The sequence below is a fragment of the Capra hircus genome, chromosome 15 (genome assembly GCF_001704415.2).
Source record: "Capra hircus breed San Clemente chromosome 15, ASM170441v1, whole genome shotgun sequence".
Lineage (NCBI taxonomy): Eukaryota > Metazoa > Chordata > Mammalia > Artiodactyla > Bovidae > Capra > Capra hircus.
Window position 1 is genome coordinate 35,825,161 of NC_030822.1, and position 23,868 is coordinate 35,849,028.

Consider the following 23,868-nt stretch of genomic DNA (forward strand, 5'->3'; position numbering starts at 1 on the left):
GCACTCTGCTGAGCCCTGGCCCTTGAGTCCAAGCTCCAGGGCTATCCCCTGAGCCATCTCCCAGTCCCGGCTCCTAAGTCCTGGCTCTTCCAGATCTGGAGGGCTGAAAACATACGGAATCATGCCCACGAAGCGCTCCTGCGGCTGCGGCGGGCCTGGGAAGCACGCCAGCTGCGACTGTTCAACTTCATCCTGCATGTGCCCTACGAGTCCCCAGTCTCTGAGCGCTCCAAGAGGCAAGCATCCCGCAGCCCTCAGTGGCAGGTAGTGGGCAAGGACAGCGGTACCTTCATCCTCTCAGGTGAGGCCCCGCCCTTAGGGCCCAGTGACAGCCAGACAGGGTGAGGGGCATATTCATCCACCAAGTTCTGCCGGATCTGGCTTCTCTAGCCTGGGCCCCTGCCCTCCTGGACAGCCTGAGCCATCCGTCTTTTCTGAGACAGCATCTTCCATGCAGCTCCCACACAGTCTTAATCTTCTTGGGAGCCCCTCACTCCCTCTTTCCTGCCCAATGTCTGGCCTCTTAAGCAAAGGTCTCCCCTTTATGGTCACATCTCCCCAATGTTCAATGCTCTGTCCTCTAGGCTGCACCAGCTCATTCATTCCTTTATCCTTCCCTCATCAAACTCACCTGCCTCCTCTGAGCCAAATTCAGGAGACTCTTGAGATTATCAGACCAAAGTCCTGTCTCTTGTGAACTCCCAGACAAGGACAAGAGAACAGAGATGGGTGTGCGATGGAGCAGTGAAAAGTGGAAGTGAAAGTTGCTCAGTCGTGTCTGACTCTTTGCGGCCCCATGGAGTGTACAGTCCCTGGAATTCTCCAGGCCAGAATTCTGGAGTGGGTAGCTGGTCCCTTCTCCAGGGGATCGTCCCAACCCAGGGATTGAACCTAGGTCTCCTGCTTGGCAGGCAGAGTCTTTACCACTGAGCCATCAGAAAGAGGAGCAACTTGAAACGGGCAGGAGACAGAGATCTTCCGTTTCCTTAGGGAAAGGCCTCACGCTGACTTCTGAAGGAGTACGAGTTTGCTAAACATGCAAGGGCAGAAGGGCTTGCCGGACAGAGGGCGCAGTGTATGTCCAGGCACCGAAAATGGTATAATTAGGGAACTGCCAGTAAAGGAGAAATCCTCTTATCTGGTCTAATTAAAACCAGCCAGCAGATTCAAAAAGTTAGTTAAATAGGGCAATCAGTCATAAAATAGGCATACATGGCTTAAGATTTTTATTTTAGCTTGAATCATGTAATGTACATTTGTTTACTCACCTTTTAGCCTGAGGACAAGAGCTTTTCTTTGATTCGCAGTCAACTGATAGAGGTTCCTCACTGCCTTTTGTAGTATTAATACATTGTCTGCTGTTTCCACTTTCCATTTCTGAAAGTTGAGAAGTGACATGAGGACACTTATGAAGCTGAGTCCAGAATTTTTCTAGAGTTTTATTATAATTTCACAGTTTTAAAAAATTGACTTGTCTCTACCTAATTTGGGCTTCCCAGGTGGTGCTAGTGGTAAAAAAAAAATCTGCCTGCAGTGTAGGAGACGTAAAGAGACGTGGGTTCAATCCTTGAATTGGGAAGATCTTCTAGAGGAGGGCATGGCAACCCATTCCAGTATTCTTGCCTGGAGAATCCCCTGGACAGAGGAGCCTGGCTGGCTATAGTCCATAGGGTAGCAAAGAGCTGGACACGATTAAAGCAACAGCACGCATACCTAATTTAATATCATGCCTTTATTTTTTAACAGTTTCCCTTTACTTCTGAAGGCTTCCATAGTTTTTATAGAACCAGCAACTCTTTCTCCACCTGTATTTCAGAGATTAACATAATACTAGATTAAATTCTGTAATTAAAATGTAACTCACATAATAAACAGAACTCACATAAACAGTTTTGCAAACACATTCTGACTCTTTGTGAGCATATGGTTCAACTAGTGGAGGAAAAAATGTTTGTATCTTCCAGAGAATAGTTTTGAGATCTGTGCGTTTCAGCGTGTATTGGGTATCAGTCGCCTGCGCCCTTGCCCCATCTGACTGCTAGCTCAGCTCAGCTCAGCTCAAGTCCACTCTTCCTTAGATTACAGCAGCCTGCAGGACTCTATCCATGAAAGCCTTCAGGTGTTGTTCAAGATCCTGGCCATCCAGAAGTCAGGAGACTTAAACAGAATTGCTCTGGAGTGGGTGACCATCATGCATGGCCTGAGTGAGTGCAGGCCTCTAGCTGGGCTCATAGGTGGGACCTGACGGGAGATGACCTAGAAGGCTGGGGAGAGAGGTGCGGGTGGGGGAAGACAGAGTGAGCACCACCTTCAGAGCCATTTCTTAGGCTAAAGTGACCAGATCTTTATTCACGTTGCAGGTTTTCTCTCCTTCATGCAAGGTCCCGGGGTCCTACTAAGCAGTTTTTTGGGGGGTAGGGCATCCCAAGAGGACAGGAAGAGGCTGGTCCCTCTTGCAGAAGCTAGAACCCTCATCTTCCCCCATTGTTCCCCTGACTGCCCTCACAGGTGCCCTGCTGCAGGTGTGGGTGACTTTCCAGCAGAAGTGGATCTTCCTAAATAAAGTTCTGCATGAGATGAAGATCCAGTTGCCCAGTCCTGAGCTGGTAGGGAAGTGGGTGTGGCAGGATGGACCAGTGCTGCTGAACAGCAGGGCTCTGGGTTGGAGTAGGGGCGCTGCCCTCACCCTTGCCTTCTCTGTCACCACAGAGCACCCGTTTCGAGGCCATGGATGCGCAGTATCGGACCCTGATGCAGATCTCTGTAGCTGACCCCCTGGTTCTGTCACTCATAGTGCCCAGTGCCAAGCGGAACCCTCTTTTCCAAGGCCAGCAGCTGCAACAACTGCTGCAGGAGGGTTCCATGGACCTGGAGGGCATCATCATGGCACTGGAGAGCGTGCTCTATGCCGTGCGCGCCCACTTCCCCCGCCTCTTCTTCCTCAGCGACAGTGAGCTCGTGGCCCTGCTGGCTGCCCCACTGGAGTCCTGTGAGGCCCAGCTGTGGGCACGACGCTGCTTTCCTCATGTGCATGCCTTGAGCTTCGAGTCCAGTGAAACTGCAAAAGACACGGATGACCTGGAGTCAAGCCCAAGCATACAGACTCAGGTGGAGGTGCTCGCGGTGTTCGGGGCGGGTGGGGAGGAGATGAAGCTGCGGGGGTCCCTTCTTCTGCATCCCGATCTCCCCAAGTGGCTGGCTTCCCTGGAGGAGAGTCTCCGTTTGGCACTGGTGCACAATCTGCAGGACTGCGTGGCTGCCCGTCTTGCTCTGGGCCCGTCCCTAGACAAGGCCTTCAAGCAGGAAAACCACTTGCCCCAGGAAAGCCAGTTGTCCCCGAAGATGTATGTCCAGCACTGGCTGGACTTAGTCCAGGCCTTCCCGTGGCAGTGTGTGTTGGTGGCGGAGGAGGTGGCATGGCGGGCCAGCATGGAGGAGGCTCTGCTTGAAGGGAGGACCCTGGCCATGGTCCCCATGCATGTGCGCAAGCTAGAGGTACTGGTGCATTTTCTCCGGGCCCAGAGGGCCTCTCAGGGTGAGCAGCCCCTGCCCTCTGTCCGCCAGACCAGCCTGCTCAGTGCCCTGCTGGTCATGGCGGTGACCCACCGGGACATAGCCCAGCTGCTGCAAGAGCACCAGGTCAGTGGACTGACAGACTTCCACTGGGTCCGCCAACTCAAGTATCACCTGGGTTCCCCTCACACTGCTCCCCAAAGCCCCCTGAAGGGTCTGAAGACTGTTGTGTCTACTGAGACCTTTCTGTCCCCAGCTGCATGCTGGATAGATGTGCTGGGTCGATCTTTTCTGTACAATTATGAGTACCTGGGTCCCAGACTGGGGTCCCTACCCAGCCTGCTGCCTGAGCGGCCAGCCCTTGTGCTGTTATTAGCCCTGGAAGAGGTGGCCTGCGGGACCCTACTGGGCCCCAGTGGTGTGGGCAAGGGAGCCATAGTAAAGAGCCTGGCCCAGGCCCTGGGGCGCCAGCTGGTGGTGATGCCCTGCTTGCCCCAGATGGAGGCCCGCAGCCTGAGCAACTACCTGAATGGTGCCCTGCAGGGAGGTGCCTGGCTGCTGTTAGAAGCAGCTCAGCACTTGCCCCTTGGCTTGCTCTCTTCCCTGGGCCAGCGCTTGGCCAAACTGCACCACCTCTATGCCCCGCTGTACCAGGAAGCTTCCCGAAGTACCAGCACCATCGACCCCACCCACCCCTGGCTCCTCGGCAGCAGCTTCTTTGAGAGACATCACGTGGACATGCGCCTTGGCTATGGCTGTCTCCTGACGCTGCGGGCCCTGAGCCCTGCCATACCCGCCAACCTGCGCCAACTGCTGCGGCCCGTGGCGCTGACCCTGCCCGACCTGCAGCAAGTGGCAGAGTTGACCCTGCTGGGCGCAGGGATCCGGGATGCCTCCCGCACCGCGACCCGCCTATCCAAGTTCTTCTCCCTAGAGTGTGAGCTGGTGTCTGGGCCCCTGCCCTGCCGCCTGCCCCTCCTCAGGAAGGTGCTGGAAGACACGATACAGGCTCTGAACTTGACCAAGAAGGACCCCGAGTCTGAGCAGCCCCGCAGCCTAGCCACCATGGAGGAGGCCACCCTGCTGCGCACCCTGCTGCGCTCCCCACTGTTCAGCCTCTTGGAGGGGCCCCACCTGCAGGACCTCCAGAAGCTGCTCTGTGGGCTCTTTCCCACCGCCTCCCAGGTGCTGGCAGAGCCTGCGACCCCCAGGCTGAGGAAGTCACTGCTGGTGGAGGAGCTACGGCAGGGAGGCCTGCATCCCAGCCCTGATATTTTGGGGTCCCTGGATCAACTGAGCCAGGCCCTGGGCCAGGCCTCAGGCATTTTGCTCCTGGGCCCGGCAGGCAGTGGCAAGACCACATGTTGGCACAGCTTATTTAAAATCCAGAATCGGCTGGCGGCCATGGAGGACCCCACAACCCAGAGCTGCCAGCCTGTGGAAATTACTCACCTGTATCCAGGCGTCCTCAGCCTTCAGGAGTTCCTGGGATGGCTGGAAGGCCCCTGCTGGCACAATGGTGTCTTCCCCAGGCTGCTGCGTGAAGCTAGTCGGTGTAAGAACGTGGGCCCAAGGGGGCAGGTACAGGAACCAGTGGGGATTCATCACTGGATAATATGTGATGGAGCTTCCAGTTCTTCCTGGCTGGACTCTATCACTTGCCTCCTAGGTGACCCCCCACAGCTTAGCCTCCCCAATGGTCAGCAAATAGCACGACCCTCAGGTACTTTTCTTTTGATGGAAGTGGGAGATACCACAGGCATGTCCCCCACAGTAGTGGGCCGTTGTGCCCTGGTGTGGTGTCGGGGGGAGCAGACCTGGCAGGGTATACTGAGCGTCTTGATGGCAGCCTTGCCCCGTGAGTACCGCCTGCAGCCCCAGACTGTCGCTGAGCTCAGCCACCTGGCTGAAGGGCTGGTGCCCGCAACGTTACAGTTTCTCACCTGCCAGGGTGTTAGCTCTCTGCTGCAGGTACACGGACAGCGGGCCATTTGCCCAGGTGTGGCTGAAGTCACCAGCCTGGCCCGCATCTTGCGTTGTCTGCTCAACCCATACCTGCGCATAGATGAGGAGGAGAAGGCACATATCCCAGGTGAAGGCAAGGACTGATTTGAGAGCTATGTGGCCTTGAGGATAGTGGGGATATAAGCTGGAGCTTGTGGCCCAGGTTCTTAGGTGGACTCGGGTCTTGGGACTGAAAATGAGAAGTAATAGCCAACCTCTACTCTCTTTCCCACCCCATCCTCTTTTTTTCTACTGGGGCTCCTTTCCTGGCCATGGTGACCTTCACAGAGGACCTCAGCTATAGTGATTCAAAGTGTATAGTGGCTCGAAGCATCAAGGCCTCAAAAACCAGCTCTCTGCACCAGAACCAGATTGACAGTGATGCCGTGCCTAGTAAGCGCAGGGAGCACCTGCTGGCCATCAGCAGCTTTCTTTTTGCTGTGATCTGGGGCTTTGGAGCTCACCTTCCCTCCAGGTATCTACAGGGGTGGAGGGGGGAGATGGAGAGGGCGGAAATGGAACAACCCATGGGTCTCCAAACCCTGGCACCATTGTTGGAGAAGGGTGGGGTGTGTGAGTGTATGGAACTGAGTGTAATGGAACTGTTGTAACCAGATGACACTCTCACCTGTATGTTCATTTGAGCAGGCTCTGGCCCCTCTATGACACCTTCCTGAGGGATTCTATCAGTTGCCTCTCCAACTACTCTGAGCTGCCACCCTCAGACTCGGTGTTTGATCTACATGTATGCCCCGAAGATGGGACACTGGCCCCCTTCACTGGCCAATACCTGGGCAGCCGCATCAAGGGAATTCAGGGCACCTTCTACCCTTCTCCCCAGGTGTGAGGACAGTGGGGCCGAAGCTGGGGTTGGGGCTCAAAGAGATATCCTGGGGTGTACATGTCCTCGGCATAGCTGAGGGCTGTCTGCTCCCATTCCTTGAAACGTTTTTAAAATCACAAGAATACATGAAGTGTTCTGCAAATACAGCTTTAATATAAGCCTCCTAAGACCTTTACTTTCAGCTAGATTACTGTGCTAACCAGGAGCTGCCACAGTAAGCCCTGCTCCTGTCCTGCAGACTGAACGGCTCTTGTACGTGGTGGACCTGCTTCTGTCAGAGGGACACCCAGTGCTGCTGGCTGGAGAGGCAGCAACAGGGAAGACAACCTTTGTGGAAGTGCTGGTGGAGCCACAGCACCCTTACATAAACAGCCCCATTCACCCCGCTGTCGGCACCACCCACCTTCGCCTCCTGCTGAGCCGGGAGGTCCAGGGCCAATCACAAGCCAGCCCATGGACTGGGCGGCACCCGGATTCTAAAGGTTTTCTCCTCTTCCTGCTGGAGGATCTGCACCTGGCTGCTTCCGGTGAGGAGTCGGGAGGGAAGGAGTCATCGTCCTTTCTCTTGACTGTAAAATCCTTAGCTGTACTTATCGACTCTCAGACCTATACCTACAGACCAGACTTGAGTGTTCCATTCTTAATGTCTTCTCTTAATATCTTCAGTCTACATTTGCTCTCTGAATATCCTTGTCCCTTGCATCCCTTGCAGTATTGACCATATTGACATCTAGAGAACTTTATATCCACTGACTGCAAAATGTCCTTTTTTTTCAAGTGCACATGGAACATCCACCAAGATAGACCTTATGCATAAAATTAGTCTCAACAAATTTCAAAGGATTAACTTTTACAGAATATTTTCTCTGACTGTAGCAATAAAAACCAGTAAGATACTAGAAATCCCCCAATTTTTGAAATTAAACAGCAGACTTCTAGATAACTCATGCATAAAAGAAGAAACTCAAAGGGAAATTAGAAACTATTTTGAACTGAATAATAATGAAAACACAACACATCAAAATTTGTGGAATGTAGCTAAAGCAGTGCTCAGAGAGTTTACAGCTTTAAATGCCTAATTAGAAAATAAGAAAAATTTGAAATCAGTGATTTATACGTTCAGCTTAAGAATCTAGGAAAAGAAGAGCAAGTTAAAACAATTAGAAGGAGATAAATAATAAAGATCAGACCAGCAATCAATGAAATAGAATGAAAAGCACAAACTATAGAAAATATCAGCAAAGCAAAACTTTAAAAAGATAAATGAATCCCCAAGTAACACAAATCAAGAAATAAAATAGGAAATATAAATTATCAATATCAGGAATGAAAGAGGTTTTATTTTAAAGATATTAAAAAGAATAACAAGGGAATATTGTAGAAAAACTTATAGTAATAAATTTAGTAATTCAGATTAAATGGATAGATGCCTTGAAAAACACACCTTATCAAAATCTGACTCAAGAAGAAAAAGAGTGGAAAAAGAATAGCCCTATAGATCTATTAAAATTTTGAATTCATAATAATAAACATTCCAAGTCCTGGATGGTTATTACACAGTTCAATTATATCCAATATTTAAGGAAAAAATGGAAACCTACAGTTTTTCAGAAAATGGAGTAAATACGTTTCAACTCATTTGATAAGGCCACCACACCCTAATGCCAAGTTCTGAAAGATATTTCAAGAAAATAAATTATAGGCCATGATCTTTCATAAATGTAAATGCAAAACAAATCCTCATGAGATATTAAGTAAAATTCAGCAACACATTATCATCAAGTGGGGGTATATCTCAAGAATGCAAGTTGACTCAACATTCAAAAATCAATCGGTGGGGAGGGAGGTGGGAGGGGGGTTCATGTTTGGGAACGCATGTAAGAATTAAAGATTTTAAAATTTAAAAAATTAAAAAAAAAATCAATCGGTGTAACGCATGACATTAGAATAACAGAGAAAAGTATAAGATCATCCTAATAGATAAAGAAAAAGCATTTGATAAAATTCAACACTATTTATGGTAACTCTCAGCAAACTAGGAATAGAAAGGAATTTTCTCAGTTTGATGAAGGGCATCTATTGGAATCTATAGCTAATTACATACTTAATTGTGAAATAGTGAACTTTTTTTCCATAAGATCAGTCACAAAGCAAGAGTGTCCACGCTCACTGCTTCTTTTCAATAGTGAACAGAGACTGCTATCAGTACAGTAAGAGAAAGAAAGAAAAGCCTTTAAAATTAGAAAAGACGAAGTAATACTATCTCTACTAGAATATAACATGATTTACTGCGTGGAGAGTCCTAAGGATCTACCAAAAGCAAAAACAAAACTACAAAACTATCAGAACAAATAAGTGAATTTAGCAGGCTCACAGCATACGAAGTCAATCTATTGAAATCATTATTATTTCTATATCTTAATGACAATCAGAAATAAAAAATTTAAGTATCATTTAAAATATCATGTAAAAGCTTAAAGTATTTAGGAATAAACTTAGTCAAAGATACACACTGCTAAATACTGCCGAGATAAAAGAGAATTAAGTAAATGTAGAAATATATCATGTTCTTTGATCAGATGAGTCACCAGTGTTAAGGTGCTCATTCTGCCCAAATTGATCTACAGATTCAGTGCAGTCCCAGTCTAAACTAGGAAGTCTGGGTTTTTTTTATTTTTTAGAAACTGACAGACTCTTTCTGAGACTTACATGGAAATGCGAAAGACCTAGAAGGGCCAAAACAACTTTGAAAAATAAGAAAGTTGGAGGGCTTAAACTAGTGATTTTGAGACTTACTGTACACAGTTACAGTAATCAAGTAATAAATACCAATATTGGTATAAGGACATGGATATATGGTCATTTATGGTCATTTGATTTTCAACAAGTGTTCCAAGATAATTCACTGGGGAAAAGTATAATTCTTGGGGTAGAAACAGCTGTATGTATGTGTGAAGAAAAAAAAAAAAAAAAAGAATCTTGAATCCTACCTCACAACATTCACAAAAGTCAATTATAAATAGATTATAGACAAGTATAAAAATTAAAACTTTAAATCTTAAAAAATATTGAAGAAAAATCTATGTGAACTTGGCTAGAAGCAATGATTTCTTAAGATACAACTATATTTCACCAAAATTTAAAACCTGTGCCCTTCAAGGGACACTTATGAAAATGAAAAAAAAAAAAAACCCATAGAAAAATTCAAGATACATATATCTAACAAAGCTCTTGTACCTTGAAAACATAAAAAAGCTCTTAATAACTCAGTAAGAAAAATTCCATTTAAAAAATGGACAAAACACTTTGAATAGACACTTTACAAAAGAAAAATAATGAATGACGAACAGCACATGAAAATGTGTTTGATACGGTTATGCATCAGTGAATTCCAAATGTAAAACCTGTGAGACAGTACTTCACACCTACTGGAAAGATTCTAAGTGGAAAGACTGATAGTAATTGTGAAATGTGGAGCAACTGAAACCCTCACACTTTGCTGGTAGGAGCAAATGATACAACTGTAGGGAAAAAAGAAAAGTGTGACAGTTTCTTCCCTGTTAAATGTATGTTTACTATATGACCCAGCAGTTCTGCTCACAGGTATTTACCGAAGTGAAATGAAAGCACGTGTATGTTCTCAAACTTGCACATGTATGTTCATAGCAGCATTATTCTGAATAGTCAAAACCTCAAAACAGCATAAAAGTCCATCAGTGTCAGTGGATCTACAAACTGTGATATTTTCATAATGGAATATCACTCAGCAATGAAACAGAACAAATTACTGATACGCGCAAAATATGGATGAATCTCAGAATCACGCTGAGTGAGAGGCCAGACGTGGTAAACCACATACTGTATGATCCCCTTTGTATGAAGTTCTAGAATAGGCAAAGCTAATCCATAATGATAGACATCAGAGTAGACAGAAATTCCTGGGACGGTGTGATAGGGGATTGGCTGCAGTGGGGCAGGAGGAAACTTTCTGGGGTGATGAAAATGTCCTAAATATCACTGGGGTGGTGGTTACATGGACATATACATTTGTCAGAACTCACTGAACTATCTACAATGTGTGCATTTTATTTTATAGAACTAATTTCTCAATAAAGTTAACTTTATAAAAGCCTGCATGAGATTTAACTCCATTATCTTTGACTGTGGTGACTGCACTTTTCCCTCTACTGTGGTCAGTCAGGTTTCCAAACCTTTCTGTTCACTAACCTTCAGTTAATGAATATGTAATTGGTCTTAGAGGTAGGATTCGGGGAAGAAGAAAAAAAAAATCACTCACTTCTAGGGAGAGAGAACAATGTACTCAGACATGACCCAGTCCCAACACCCCAGATGCATAAACTTCCTCAGAGCCCCACGTGTGCCAGGAGCAGACCCATAGAGGCAGGGAGAGGAGGAGCAGGGTGACACTGTCGTTCGGCCTCACGCAGATTTTCTCTGTTCATGGCCCCCAGACCCAGAGAAGAGCTGTCAGCCACTGTTGGAGACTCTGCGTCAGGCCATAGATGGCACTGTGTATACCCACAGCACCTTGGAGCTGCAGACGCTGCAGCCTGGAGTCAACTTCCTGGCCACTGCCACAGTGCCAGGCTTCTGCGAGAGGCCGCTGTGCCCACGCCTCTCTCGGCTCTTCACGGTGCTGGCCCTGGGCAGCATGACCCAGGCCACGCTGCTGAGCAGGCACATGCCCAGCATGCAGGCCTGGCTCGAGCGCTTCCCCTCTGTGGAACGGGAGAGTGTTCTAGCAAGAGCCCTGGTTCGGGCCTCACTGGAGGCCTGGGAGGCAGTGGGTAAGTGCTTTATGCCCTCACCCCTTCGCCCACACTACCGCTTCTCCATGCACTCTGTGAGCCAGCTTCTGGGAAGCCTGCAGCTGCTGCCCGTCAGGGTGGGCTCCCGGGGTTTTGTGGACTGTCTCAACCATCAGGAGCACCTGCGCCGGGTGTCTGGCTTACGCGGCACACGCCTCATGATCATGATGGCCACGCGCAACATCGTGCGCCTCTGGTTGCATGAGGCACAGAGAACATTTTGTGATCGGCTGGACAGCCCCAGGGAACGCTCCTTCTGTGCCAGACTGCTCCTAGAGGTAGCTCAGAATGTCTTCTGCTGTGGGCCGGCACCCCAGAGCCTGGGCAAGGGTTATGAGGAGGAGGAGGAGGAAGAGAAGGTGCCCGAAGTGGAATCCGAAGGGGAGCTGGCTCAGTGGGAGGACCTGAGCAACAGCGGGAGTGAGACGGAGGAGGAGGAGGCCCCGTACGACCTTCCGGTCACCACAGGCTCACAGAGCAATGATTCAGCACCGCCTGCAGCACCAGTAAGGAAGATGACCATGGGAAACATGAGCCAGAAGACAACCCAGGAGGAAGGCACAAGGACCTCCAGCTACAAACTCCAGCCGAATAAATCTAAGAACTTGTATCAGAAGGCGGCCCAAGAAGACATGGTCTCACCCTTGTTGCTCCCAATGCTGCTACTCCGGCCCCAGGAGAGGCCCTCGGACCTGGTTTTCAGTCAGGAACTGATACTAGAGTCCAACTCTGAGAGCTCCAACTTGTACCTGGAACGCCAGTGGGTGAGCCTGGAGGAGCAGCTGGCCACCTCAGCTGCTCAGCTGCGGCTGAGCCCCCACCTTGCCCGGTGCCACTCGATGGCCCAGCATGTGGCCCGCCTGGTCCGGGTGTTGGCCAGGCCCCAGCAGCATGGCCTCCTGCTCGCAGGGGTTCAGGGGACGGGGCGCTGTACTGCCGTCACTCTGGCTGCCGGCATTTGTCAGACCCGCCTCTTCCATCTGCCGTGTGGATCAGAGGAGGCCGTTCTCCGGTGTCTAAGGGAGGTCAGCTGGCATGCTGGCACGTTAGGCCAGCCAGTGGCCCTGCTGGTGCCCAAGGGTGTGGATCTTACTACCTTTCATCGCCTGCTGGCCCTGGCAACCTCAGGCAGTTTTCCTGACCTGTACACAGAGGCAGATCTGGAAAACATTGAAGGACATCTCCCCAGGGACAGCGTTAGTGTCAAGCAGAACATCAAGAAGGAAATTCTGTGGCAGAGGTAAGGCCAAGACCCCCAAGCCAGGGGTCGATCTGCTCTGGCTCCGCCCTGGCTGAAGGCCAAAAGCCCCCACAAAACTTAAGGGTACTGGGGGGCACAGAAGAGCAGGGTTGAGGGGTCGGGTTGGGAAGGGGACCAGGGTGGGCAGACAGGGATGAAGGAGAGGATGGCGTCAGAGCTCTGGCCCCACAGGTTCTGCCAGCAGGTGCGGAGCCATCTGCACATGTTCATCCTGATCGGAGATGACCAGGCCCACAAACAGCTACCCTCCACCCTTTTCCTGAGGCTCCTTCAACTGGCCATTGCCTGCACTGACCGCTATGAACCCTGGGACCAAGATTCCCTGGTCACTGTGGCCCAGCATCACCTGAAGGGTGCTCAGAGCCCACCCCTTGATAACGGTGAGCCCGCCTTACCTGTCCTCACCCCTCCTCTAGACCAGGTTCTAAAGAGGACTGTTACTTGGGTCAGTCTCTCTCTAGAACCTGGTTGAGCCTCCCTTCACCTTTTCTGCCCTCCTTCCTGAGCGAGGAGAGAGGGTCCCTTTCCTTTCTTCCCCTACAAGCTCACAAGTCCAGGCTAAAGCCATGCTTGTTGCAGACTCCTTGAGGTTCCCAGACATCCAGGCCTCAGTTCCCAGCGTGGCCAAAGCCATGGCTCTCATCCACCTTTCGGCCGCCAGCTACCAAGGGCACCTGAGTCCTGAATTGCCACTTGTCACCCCCAAGACCTTCCTGGACTTCCTGGACACCTTCGTGCTACAGCGGCAATGGATGACCCTGCACATTAAGAACAGGGCCCAGCGGTGAGTGACCCCCCGTTCCCTACCCTGTATCTCCTTCCACTCCCTCAGGTCCACTCACTGGCACATGGTGTCTTCAGGATACAGAATGCCCTGGAAAATCTGAAGATGCTGATTGAGAAGCACAGTGCCCACACCACCCTGGTCTTCAATTTGGAGGAGCAGCTGAAAGGCTCCCACAAGGTAAGGCGGAGAGGAGTTTGAGGCATGAACAGTAGGTCAAAGCAGGAGCCCAAATAATGGCTTTGCAGAAACCAACCAGACTGAACCTTAGTTCTGGTCTCCTGAGAGCTCCCCTTCCCCCAGGGGCTGTCTATAATCCCTGCTTCCTCTTCCTCTAGAGCTCAGGCTCAAAGTTCCCTGTGGCACATCTGAGATCAGGCTGATTCCTCTAAATGCATGAAACCCAAGTGTCTGCTTCTGGTCGTCCATAGTACCTTGACTGTGTGAAGTTCAGTATGCTCCCCAAGCTCTGCAGAGATTCCCACTGGGGATGGGGCAGGATTACATCCTCATGGTCCCCTCTCACTTTAATCCTTTTCTCCTGGATTCTCTATTGCTCACTGCTGGTTGGCACACCTCTTGTAGCTGCCCTCTCTTCCCATACCCCTTTGTTCCTGCAGTGTGTCCTTCCACAATACACCAAATATACAAATTTATACACTCTATATACAAAAATGTACACTGTTAGGTACGGTGGGAAATGCAGATGGGTGATGGCAGTGGGGGCAATTTACATTCTAGAACAGAACCAGAAATAGGTTTAAGTTGTTCACTAGATCTCAGTGTCTTGTTTTCCTGTCACCTTCCTCTACAGGGCATTTCCTAGTGGCAGAGTTTTCTCTCCCTGTCCCATCTCCCCAGCACTGCTCCCAATGCTGTTCAGTCACCCTATTTTTCCTTTAGAGCTTCCCAAAGGCAATGCTCATGTAACAAGAGATTTTTTTTCCCAGTCCTTACTCTAAATCCTGTTGTTTTCTTATGCAGAGCAATTTTCTTCTTTGAAGAAACAAACCGCTCATATCTAGCTAAAATTGGTAGCAGTGCATCATTACATGTTCTGTAGTCAAACACTCTTAGTTAAAAATGCTTTCCTAAAATAGACATTTTTTTGGTGTTGTTTCATTTTTAAAAAGAGGAATTCTGATATTGCATTTTTTCCCCCTTTCCTGCTTACACAAAACCTTGATGAAGGTTCAGGAGTAACTACAGTGAGATAGTTACTAGTGATCAGTCCACAAGCAGATACTATGACTTGCTTTCTCCTGGGGTTTCAGGTCTTGCAGCTCCCCATACCTAACCCTCCTCTTCTGATGGGTTAGGGCTATCCTTTGGCGTTGCACAGCCCCAGGGGCATGGCTTACATAGTATCTACATACGTGGTTTTCACTGTGTCCTGTGGAGTCATCATAGTACTGTTGCCCTCCTACCATTCACCATGGAGGATCATTAGCTTAGATTAAAAATTAAGACTCGGTTGAGATGGAAAAAATTAAGAAGCTCATTGATGAACGGGAGTCCTCTTTCCCATGATTCCCAAATTCCAGTGTTCTGTCTTGGGTCTTGCTTTTTCCCCAAATGATTAATACCAGGGATTTTTGATATCATTTAGGGGAGCTATTGTTCTCTGATCCTTGGATCAGAACATAAGAAGCCCAAAAGCTGGATGAGAGATGTTCATAGTCTCAGGGGCATTCACTTAACAGCCATAACTGTGTGTACTTGTTTCAGAGTTGCCCACCACAGGAGATGGCACCGCCCTCCACTTAGTCACTTAAGCTGAACCCCAGATCATCTTGGACCCCTCCATCTCTTTTCCTTTTCATGTTCAGTTGGTTCATTTATTTATGACTGTGCTCAGCAAGGCTTAATTGAATTCCGTATGTTTTGTGTGAGCACTCATCAATACTTTCGCGCATGTCTACATCTATGCTGGCTTCTTCCCTCCTGGCTCAGTTGGTAAAGAATCCGCCTGCAATGCAGGAAACGTTTATGTTTACATCTAGGTAGACAGAACTCTCACCTCCACTTTTCTAAGGAGGCCATTCTTTCTTCCATTTTACAGATGAAAAAACTCAGATCCAGAGAGGTTAGGATGAGGATTAAATGAGGCCTTTACATGTAAAGTACTTCAGAGTGCTGGCACATAGCAAAAGCCCAATACACGTCATCATGTATTGATAGTAGATGGCCTCTTAATAAAGATAAGGCACTCTCTTTGTCCTTCATGGTGCCTAGTTTGCTGGAAGATATAGGCTTTGCAAGTCATTATAAAACAATGCATTATGACAGAGCAAGTCCAGGATGCTCTGAAGTATCACGAAAGACTTCCTAAAATTGTATAAGTCTTATGTTGAATTGGTTCATAGTGCTTTTCAGGTATACTGTATCCTTATACTTCTCGGTATATTTATTCTATTAATTTTTGAGAGTTTGATGTTGAACTCCAACTAAAAATCTTAATTTATCTACTTGAAAAATAATTGAAATATATAGTAGAACTATATGTACCATTGGTCTGTATTTTCCAAGTTTCTGGTAAATGTGTTATCATCTTTTCATAATTTAAAAAAATAAAAAAGAAGTGAAAAAAAAAGAAAACTTCCTAGAGAGAGCATAGTATCACACTGTGTAGCACGGAAGCATTGGTAAGCACAAAAGCCTTCCTTAAATATGTAAACACAGGAATGAAGTACATCAAGGTTGATACCTGAAGGTCAGGTGAGATTTGGTATGAAAGAGGGGGTGGGAAGAATGTCGCAGGCTGAAGTAACAGCAAGTGCAAAGGCCCAGAGGCAAGAGTGTGTGTGCCAGGTTGGAGGAACTGAAAGTCAGGAATGGCTGGAGAGCACATTGCTGGGAGAGCAAAAGCAAATGAGGTTGGAAGGATGAACAGAAGCCTCCTGGTCACGGAGGTATTGTAAACCAAATGCAACAGTAGTGATTGTTAAGAGAGATGATGATTTGATATTTGCCTTTGAGAGAACCAAATAGGCTTGCAGCATGAAAAGCAGATTAGAGGAGGGGGAGTAGGAGTTAGGAAGCCAGTGCAAAAGGTCAGGAGTGAGCATGGGTGTGAGTCATGGTTTTGGGGATGGAAGTAGACATGAGAGATGTATTGGAGATAAAACAGAAAAGCCTTGCTTGAAGATGGGCTTGATTTTGGGGACTAGAAGAGGTGGAGTCAGGGTAACCATCAGGTTTCTTCCTTGGGAAACTTGGATGTATTTTGCCACAGATCTCTGAGAAAAGAATGCATGAAGAGATGAATAGGATTGTAAGAGATCTGAGGAGCCATGGTCAATACATTCATTTCTGGACATGTGGAGTCTGAGGGGTCTGAGAGACACTGAAGAGGAAATTCCCACTAAGCAGATGGATATGGAGGTGTGGGTCTTGGGGAAGAATCTGGCTAGATATAAGGATTTGGAGTTGTTAAAATAGAAGTGATAATCAGAGCCATGAGTTTAGGGAGGTACACAGAAAGATGGTAAGATAAGGGGCCCTGAAAACTTTTTGAGACATATTTAAGGGATAGCAGAGGAAGAGAATGAGGAAGAGCAGCCAAAGAAGCCAAAGAAGAGCATGGTCTCATGAAAGTCAAGGGAGGAGAACGTTGCAACAGGGAGGAGCTTCTTCTGTGACAAACGCCACTAGCGGGTCAAGTAAGATAGAGTGTCACCCAGTGGTTAAGCATGCAGGCTTTGGATTCAGATCGCCTAGGCCTGTATGGTAGGTCAGAAGCACCCCAGCCACTCAGTGAGGCTGCCTGACTAGATGTATAACTCACAGACTGGGGAATGACAGTTCCAGAGCTCAGCACGTATCTGTAGCCTACTTGGAGTTCAACTTGGTCACCTTGACAGTCAACTTGGTCATACAACTGTCAAGAGGATGCCTGAGTCCAAGCCCATGTGGGGTCTTCCCTTGGAGTAGTCCCACCTGGCCCAAGATCTGGAGCTGCAGAGCCTAAACTCTGTTCTCAGAGCCTTGGCAGACTGAATCACCAGATAGACCAAAGCAAGATTCTGTACAAGCGGCAGCTGATAGAGTGTCGGCAGCAGGAGAACCTCATTGAGAACCTGACCAAGCAGCGGGATGCCCTGCGGGCTCAGTATGAGGCTTTCCTAGAGCAGGTGCGCTCTTCCCACCACCTGCCCTGCACTGATCCCCTCTCAGAAGGGGACAACCTCTCCTAGGATGCCCAGAGGAGAGGATGGGTTGGCTTGTCATGGAGTCTCCTGGGGCAAAGGTAATAGGATGGCTTGGGGTGTGGTCCCTTGGAGACCCTAGGAGAAGATGGTCCCTCCTGGAAATACCTTGAAGGAAGAGAGGACATTCTGGGAGCTCACTTCAACTGCACGTCTCTCCTTGTTTAGATGGGCAAGGCGTTTCTGGGGCCTCTGAGCCAGCTGCAGGTGGCTGACTTTGAGGAGATACGAAGCTATCGAGCACCACCAGAGTCTGTGGTCCAGGTGACCGATGCTCTGTGTGACCTCTTCCACCGTGAAACAGGCTGGGCCAGTGCCAAGCAGCTGCTATGCTCTGAGGATTTTTATCAGGTAAGAAATGTGGGGCTCCCCGGAGGAGGAGAAATGCAGGCATGAAGTGGCAACTTGGCAGAGCGAGGCTGTTGGGGCAAGGTCAGAGCATCCATGTCTTCCCCCACCCCTCTTAACACACACTCCCCCAGGAGCTGGTGTTCTTCCCCAAGGAGAAGATGACAGACGCAGAGATGATCAAGTTAAACCTGGCTCTGAAAGCTCCAGGCATGAGCGATGCAGACTTGCGGGCAGTGAGCATACCTATAGCAAGCCTGGCAGCCTGGCTCTGGGCCGTTCTGTGCTACGGGCTGGCACAGCGCCGAGGACTGCCCACGGGCCTGCTGCTGCGGCAGGTGGAGGCGACACTGGCTCGGGAGCAGGCCCGCCTGGGCCAGTACCAGTTCCAGGCCCAGGAGCTTCTAGAGCACAGTTTGGCTCTGTCCAAGAATCTGGAAAATGCCCAAACTTCCCACAAGCGTGTGGTCGAGAATCTGGGACAGGCTCAGTGTGGCAAACATCACAAGTGGCCGGTTGAGGCTGCCCTGCTCACGCCTATGCATTCCTGGACTACGGAGCTCCAGGTAACCAGCTCCTTCTAGACTGCTCCCTAAAGCTCATTTCTGCACTGCAGACCACTCCTCTGCCCCTCCCCGTGCCCCCACCGCCTCCCTCTGTCCCACTCTGCCCTCCTTGCCGTTCTTTCCCCCACACCCTGCCTCGCTCCCTCTCCACCAGACCTTCCACCTGTACCCTCCCCGCCAGCCTACACACTGTCTGGTCTTCCCTTCCACACCAGAAGTTGAAGGGTCACTCCTCCACGGTGCTCGGAGATGCCCTCTTGTGTTCAGCTGCCATCAACTACCTGGGTCCCTTCCCACCAGTGCGACGCCAGGAGCTGTTGGACAAGTGGCTGGCTCTCTGCAGGGGCTGTCAGGAGCCGCTGGGCCCAGATGACGTGGCACAGGCCCTGAAGCAGATGCAGAAATCTGTCGCCACGTTGCCAAAGAACCCCTTGCTCTCCACACGCTCTCCCTTCAGCCTTGTGTCCTTGCTGAGCTCCGAATCTGAACAGTTCCAGTGGGACCGAGACATGAAGCCCCAGGCAAAGTCAGCCCGCCTGGCAGCGCTGCTTTTGCGAAGCCGCACTCACTACTTCAGTTGCCGTTGGCCCCTGCTGCTTGACCCCGGCAACGAGGCCCTCATCTGGCTGAAGCCTCTGCCTCTGGAAGAGGCTGGATGCTTGGCCACCGGTCCCACCAATGGCACAGGTAAATCCAGGGATAATAAACACAACACTTCTTGGTATCTGAGCTGCTCAACACTCTCAGCCACATACACTCTTCCCCTTCACAATGAAGACACTAAATATTCATGGCCAAGGTATCCCAGATTTCTTCAGCCAATATGATATTCACATGTATATTTTTGGGCCCATACTGCAATGATTGTGAATCTATGTGGCTGACCATAATCTTCCACTTCCTGGTCTGCTCCGCACTGTTAGAACCTTGGACTATGACTCAGAGCTTTCCTATTCAAATTTATCAGGAATTCTGGTAAATATTTCCATTGGTTCTGCTTGGATCAGGGACCCATCTGGATAGAGCATCAGAAGGAGCATTTTCTAGGGGAAGGAAGGAAGAGTGTTTATTTCCCAGAAGAAGGGGCTGAGGGTTGTATTGGTAAAAATAATAGATTTCTAGAACAGAAAGTATATAATAAAGTGGTCTGTAACCAGGGCTCTATAAGCAGACTGCTGCTACTGTTGCTGCTGCTAAGTCGCTTCAGTCATGTCCGACTCTGTGTGACCCCATAGACAGCAGCCCACCAGGCTTCCCCGTCCCTGGGATTCTCCAGGCAAGAACAGTGGAGTGGGTTGCCATTTCCTTCTCCAATGCATGAAACTAAAAACTACCTGGGTCAAATATTTGCACTTTGTCAGCTGTGTGACCTAAGGTAAGGTATTTAATCTCTCTAAAGCCTAAGTTTAAAAAATATTAAAAAGCAGAGACATTACTTTGCCAACAAAGGTCAATCTAGTCAAGACTATGATTTTTCCAGTAGTCATGTATGGATGTGAGAGCTCGACTATAAAGAAAGCTGAGTGCCGAAGAATCGATGCTTTTGAACTGTGGTGTTGGAAAAGATTCTTGAGAGCCCCTTGGACTTTAAGGAGATCCAGCCAGTCCATCCTAAAGGAGATCAGTCCTGAGTGCTCATTGGAAGGACTGATGTTGAAGCTGAAACTCCAATACTTTGGCCACCTGATGCAAAGAGCTGACCCCTGATGTTAGGAAAGGTTGAAGGCAGGAGGAGAAGGGGATGACAGAGGATGAGATGGTTGGATGGCATCACTGACTCAATGGAGATGAGTTTGGGTAAACTCTGGGAGTTGGTGATGGACAGGGAGGCCTGGCATGCTGCAGTCCATGGGGTCGCAAAGGGTCGGACATGACTTGAGCGACTGAACTGAACTGAAAGCCTAAGTTTGCCAATAAAATCAGGGTCTCATAGCCATCTCATAAAGTGTTGTAAGAATTAAGATAATTCACGAAAAAAGAGTTCACACAGTGCCTACTGTATAATAAGTTCTCAGAAACATTAGTCATTATTTGCTGTTGTTGCTATTTAGTCGCTGAGTCATGTCCGACTCTTGGTGACCCCATGGACTACAGCATGCCAGGCTTCCCTGTTCTTCACTATCTCCCAGAGTTGGCTCAAATGCATGTCCATTGAGTCAGTAGTCATTACTACCACCAGTGTCTTACTGCTGCCAACATTACAGTCCATCCCTTGGGTGTCCAGCATATGACTTTCTGTTGTGCCCATACACCATTACAAAAACATCCACTATACAGCTAGCACACGTGTAGCTATAAATTAATTTACCCCCTCTCTAATAAGAGACACCATAGCTGCTATATCCAGTGCTGAGTCCTGAAACTCTGAATAATCTCTTGATCAGATCTGGATATGGCTTTTCATGGTGGTTCTGTTAAACTATCCTAGATTAAGTGAATCTCACCTTAAGAATACACCTGATAAGCAAAGAGAAGCAAAATCAAATCAAGATAACTATAATAAACTTCTGTTTAGAAACTTGGAAAGGGCAAGAAACACACATTATATTGGTCTCTAGCAGATACTGTGCAATGCCAGACAGAAGGTAAAAGATTAGCATCATTTCACTGGCTAATTGAATTCACTGGAGTGAGTTCCTGGACAACCAGTTCAGCTGCCCTAAGTTCTGATAAATAGCATAATTTTCCTTGCCCATTGTCCCCCAGAAGTATCTGTGAGAGGAAGGTCAGGCAAGAGTACCCTGTTGGTAGCCGTTATACCATAAATGTCCACTTCCTATTGGAATGGGTATGGGGGCTTAGGATGTATTGTAAAATTAAGCAAACACTTATTACCAGATGGGGGAATTTCTGGCTAATCTCCTAAAATCTCTTAGCTTTTCTCCTCCAGATTTCATTTGTAAAGACTCTATTAACTGATGCCAGAACTCTTGATATATTCTCGTTGTTGAATTTAAGCCCCAACTTCTGGCTTCTGTCTCTTAACATTGGTTCTGGGGACTCCAATTCCACTCCACCAGTTCCACTAAGCCTTAGTGTAACTGTCATCCATCTAAACCTTGGCCCTCACCTCAGGGCTGTATTAAGAAAATAGTATTGGGGGGAGCTTAGGCTGACTGGCCATGCAATGCAGCCCCTACTTGGAAGTATGTGGATCAAAAGGGGGAGAGAGACTACTCTTGACAGGCAGGGAATGCAGGGAGAGAAGTGCTTGTGATGAACCTGGAGGCATCCCTGATTATCCAATAGCCTGTGATTTCCTATTCCATGTGATATGATGTACAGAATCATTTTTTAGAAGTCAGCAAGGTGCATGAGTACCAGATCATGTGTGATCTAACACTGCTTGATATGAGAAGGAAGGAATTCCCTTTAAGTTCTTTCTGGAGATTGTTTCACTAAGAAGAGGTGCAGCCAGCTTGCTCCAGCATCTACTACTAAGTCCACTAAAGTTCAGTGAGCACAGGGGAGAAGTCCCATGAGATAAGCCAGCTTTTTAGCTACACATAGCCTAGCCACCTTACCAGTAAGGAAAAGAAAAATCCTCACTGCTGCTTACTACCTGTAACAAAAATCCCACTCACCATGGCTTAAACAAATGGACTTATTTTATTGGATAAGTCCTTCTTATCCAATAAAAAGGACTGGGATAAGCAGGTATAGGGCTTCAGTGTTGCCTCCAAGCACTCAGAATCTTCCAGCTTTCTGACCTATGACCCTTGGTATAGTCATTTATCACATTGTAGTGGGTTGGATGGTGTCCACCCAAAGATATATCCTCATCCTAACCTCCAGAACCTATGAATATGATCTTTTTTGGAAAAGGAGTCTTTGTAGATATAATTAAGTTAAGGGTTTGCAATGAGACCATCCTAGATTTCGAGGGCTGGCCTAAATACAGTGATAAGTGTCCTTATAAGAGATAGAAGATAAGGCATAGGTGCACAGAGGAAGGCCACGTGAAGGGAAAGACAGTGGAGTTATGTAGCCACAAGCCAAGGAACTCCTAGAACCACCAAAAGCTGAAAGAGGCAAGAAAGAAATCTTCCTTAAAGCCTTCAGAAGGAGTGCATTCTTGCCAACACCTTGATTTTGGATTTCTGGTCTCAAGGCCACTAAGAAAATAAATTTCTATTGTTTTAAAGCCACCATATTTGCTATCAAATGCTACTATCCCTCCAAGCATCATGTCAGAGGTGCTCGTAGCCAGTATGTGTCCCTTTCATCAGAAAAGTAAAAAATCTTCCAGAAATCTGGATAGCCAGATGCACAAATAGCACATATCACTTATATGTGGAATCTAAAAAAAAATGATACAAATGAATATATTTATAAAATAGACATACTTATAGAAAATAAAGTTATGGTTACTAAAGGGAAAGGAGAGGTAGGATACATTAGGAGTTTGGAATTAGCAGAGATTAAAGTATGCTACTACAGATACAATAGATAAACAACAGGGACTACTTATAGCACAGGGAACTATATTCAATATTTTGTAATAACCCATAATGGAGAAAATCTGAAAAAGAATACACATATATATATTTGAATCATTGTACTGTATACCTGAAACTAACGGCACTATAAACCAACTGTACTTCAATAAAACAAACAAACAAAAAACAAAAACAAAACCCATAAAATGGTAAGCCTGGAAGAACACCCAAGTCCCAGTTGAGCAGTGCAACCCATGATTTTAGTCTCAATTTTAGCCCAGTATAACTCTGAGCAGAGCGTCTGGTCAGATTTCTAACCTACTAAACTGAGAGATAATAAATGTGTGTTGTTTTTAGCTGTTAAGTTTGTGATAATTTGTCAAGCAATAGGAAACAAACACATCAAATTGTGGGTCTGGCAACCTCTATTTGCCCATTTCTTAAACTCTTAATTTTCTGAAAAACTTATGCTTAAATTTCCCAATATAAAACAAAACACTATTTATCTTTTCCAGCTCCTGCAGTAGAGGAGGCAAAGAGAAGGGGATTGCAGATAGCTGTTGGTTAACCAACAACCCGGGTCCACAGCACTGCCCATGCGGTGGCCAAGGCCACGGTTTATGGGCTTGCTTTCACAAATCGATACTTCCAGGCACTGATCTCTATGCTAGTGGTGACTCGTATAGTTGTTAGTGACAGAATTAGCTCAGGCAAAAAGGGAAATGCACTGACTCTTCTAGCCAACCTACAGAAAGGCAGAGATGGAGCTAGTTTCAGGGGTGACGAGATCCCCTCCCTGGAATTTTACAGTTACCGGGAGCTGCCCTCTACTGGGTGCTTGCCAGGTGCCAGGGGAGTGCTTTCTGTGCATTGTTTCACGTCATCTTCACAGGAACGCTATGTGGTGTTAGTAATGCACTAATATCAACCCATTTTGCAGATAAGGAAACTGAGTCTTAGAGAGCTTAAGTGACTTTCCTAAGGTGTCTTCCTGCAGACCAGACCTTCCTTCATGAGCTGGAGTCCTTGGGTGAATAGGGCTCCCCAGGAGCCCGATTCCCTCCCTGAGAAG

The 23,868-nt window shown here is 47.8% G+C and overlaps 1 protein-coding gene across 1 annotated transcript in view; it reads left to right on the forward strand.

Annotated features, from left to right (window-relative positions):
- The window catches only part of DNHD1 (dynein heavy chain domain 1), a 64,048-nt gene that overhangs the window by 34,423 nt on the left and 5,757 nt on the right, over positions 1-23,868 (forward strand). The window contains exons 17-31 of the mRNA XM_018058917.1: positions 94-301; positions 2,079-2,204; positions 2,509-2,606; positions 2,710-5,605; positions 5,806-5,992; positions 6,166-6,358; positions 6,600-6,888; positions 10,834-12,430; positions 12,623-12,831; positions 13,031-13,235; positions 13,313-13,415; positions 17,219-17,368; positions 17,612-17,794; positions 17,926-18,357; positions 18,573-19,044. Of these exons, the coding sequence (XP_017914406.1) occupies positions 94-301; positions 2,079-2,204; positions 2,509-2,606; positions 2,710-5,605; positions 5,806-5,992; positions 6,166-6,358; positions 6,600-6,888; positions 10,834-12,430; positions 12,623-12,831; positions 13,031-13,235; positions 13,313-13,415; positions 17,219-17,368; positions 17,612-17,794; positions 17,926-18,357; positions 18,573-19,044 (7,348 nt within the window). The remainder of the gene's footprint in view (positions 1-93; positions 302-2,078; positions 2,205-2,508; positions 2,607-2,709; positions 5,606-5,805; positions 5,993-6,165; positions 6,359-6,599; positions 6,889-10,833; positions 12,431-12,622; positions 12,832-13,030; positions 13,236-13,312; positions 13,416-17,218; positions 17,369-17,611; positions 17,795-17,925; positions 18,358-18,572; positions 19,045-23,868) is intronic.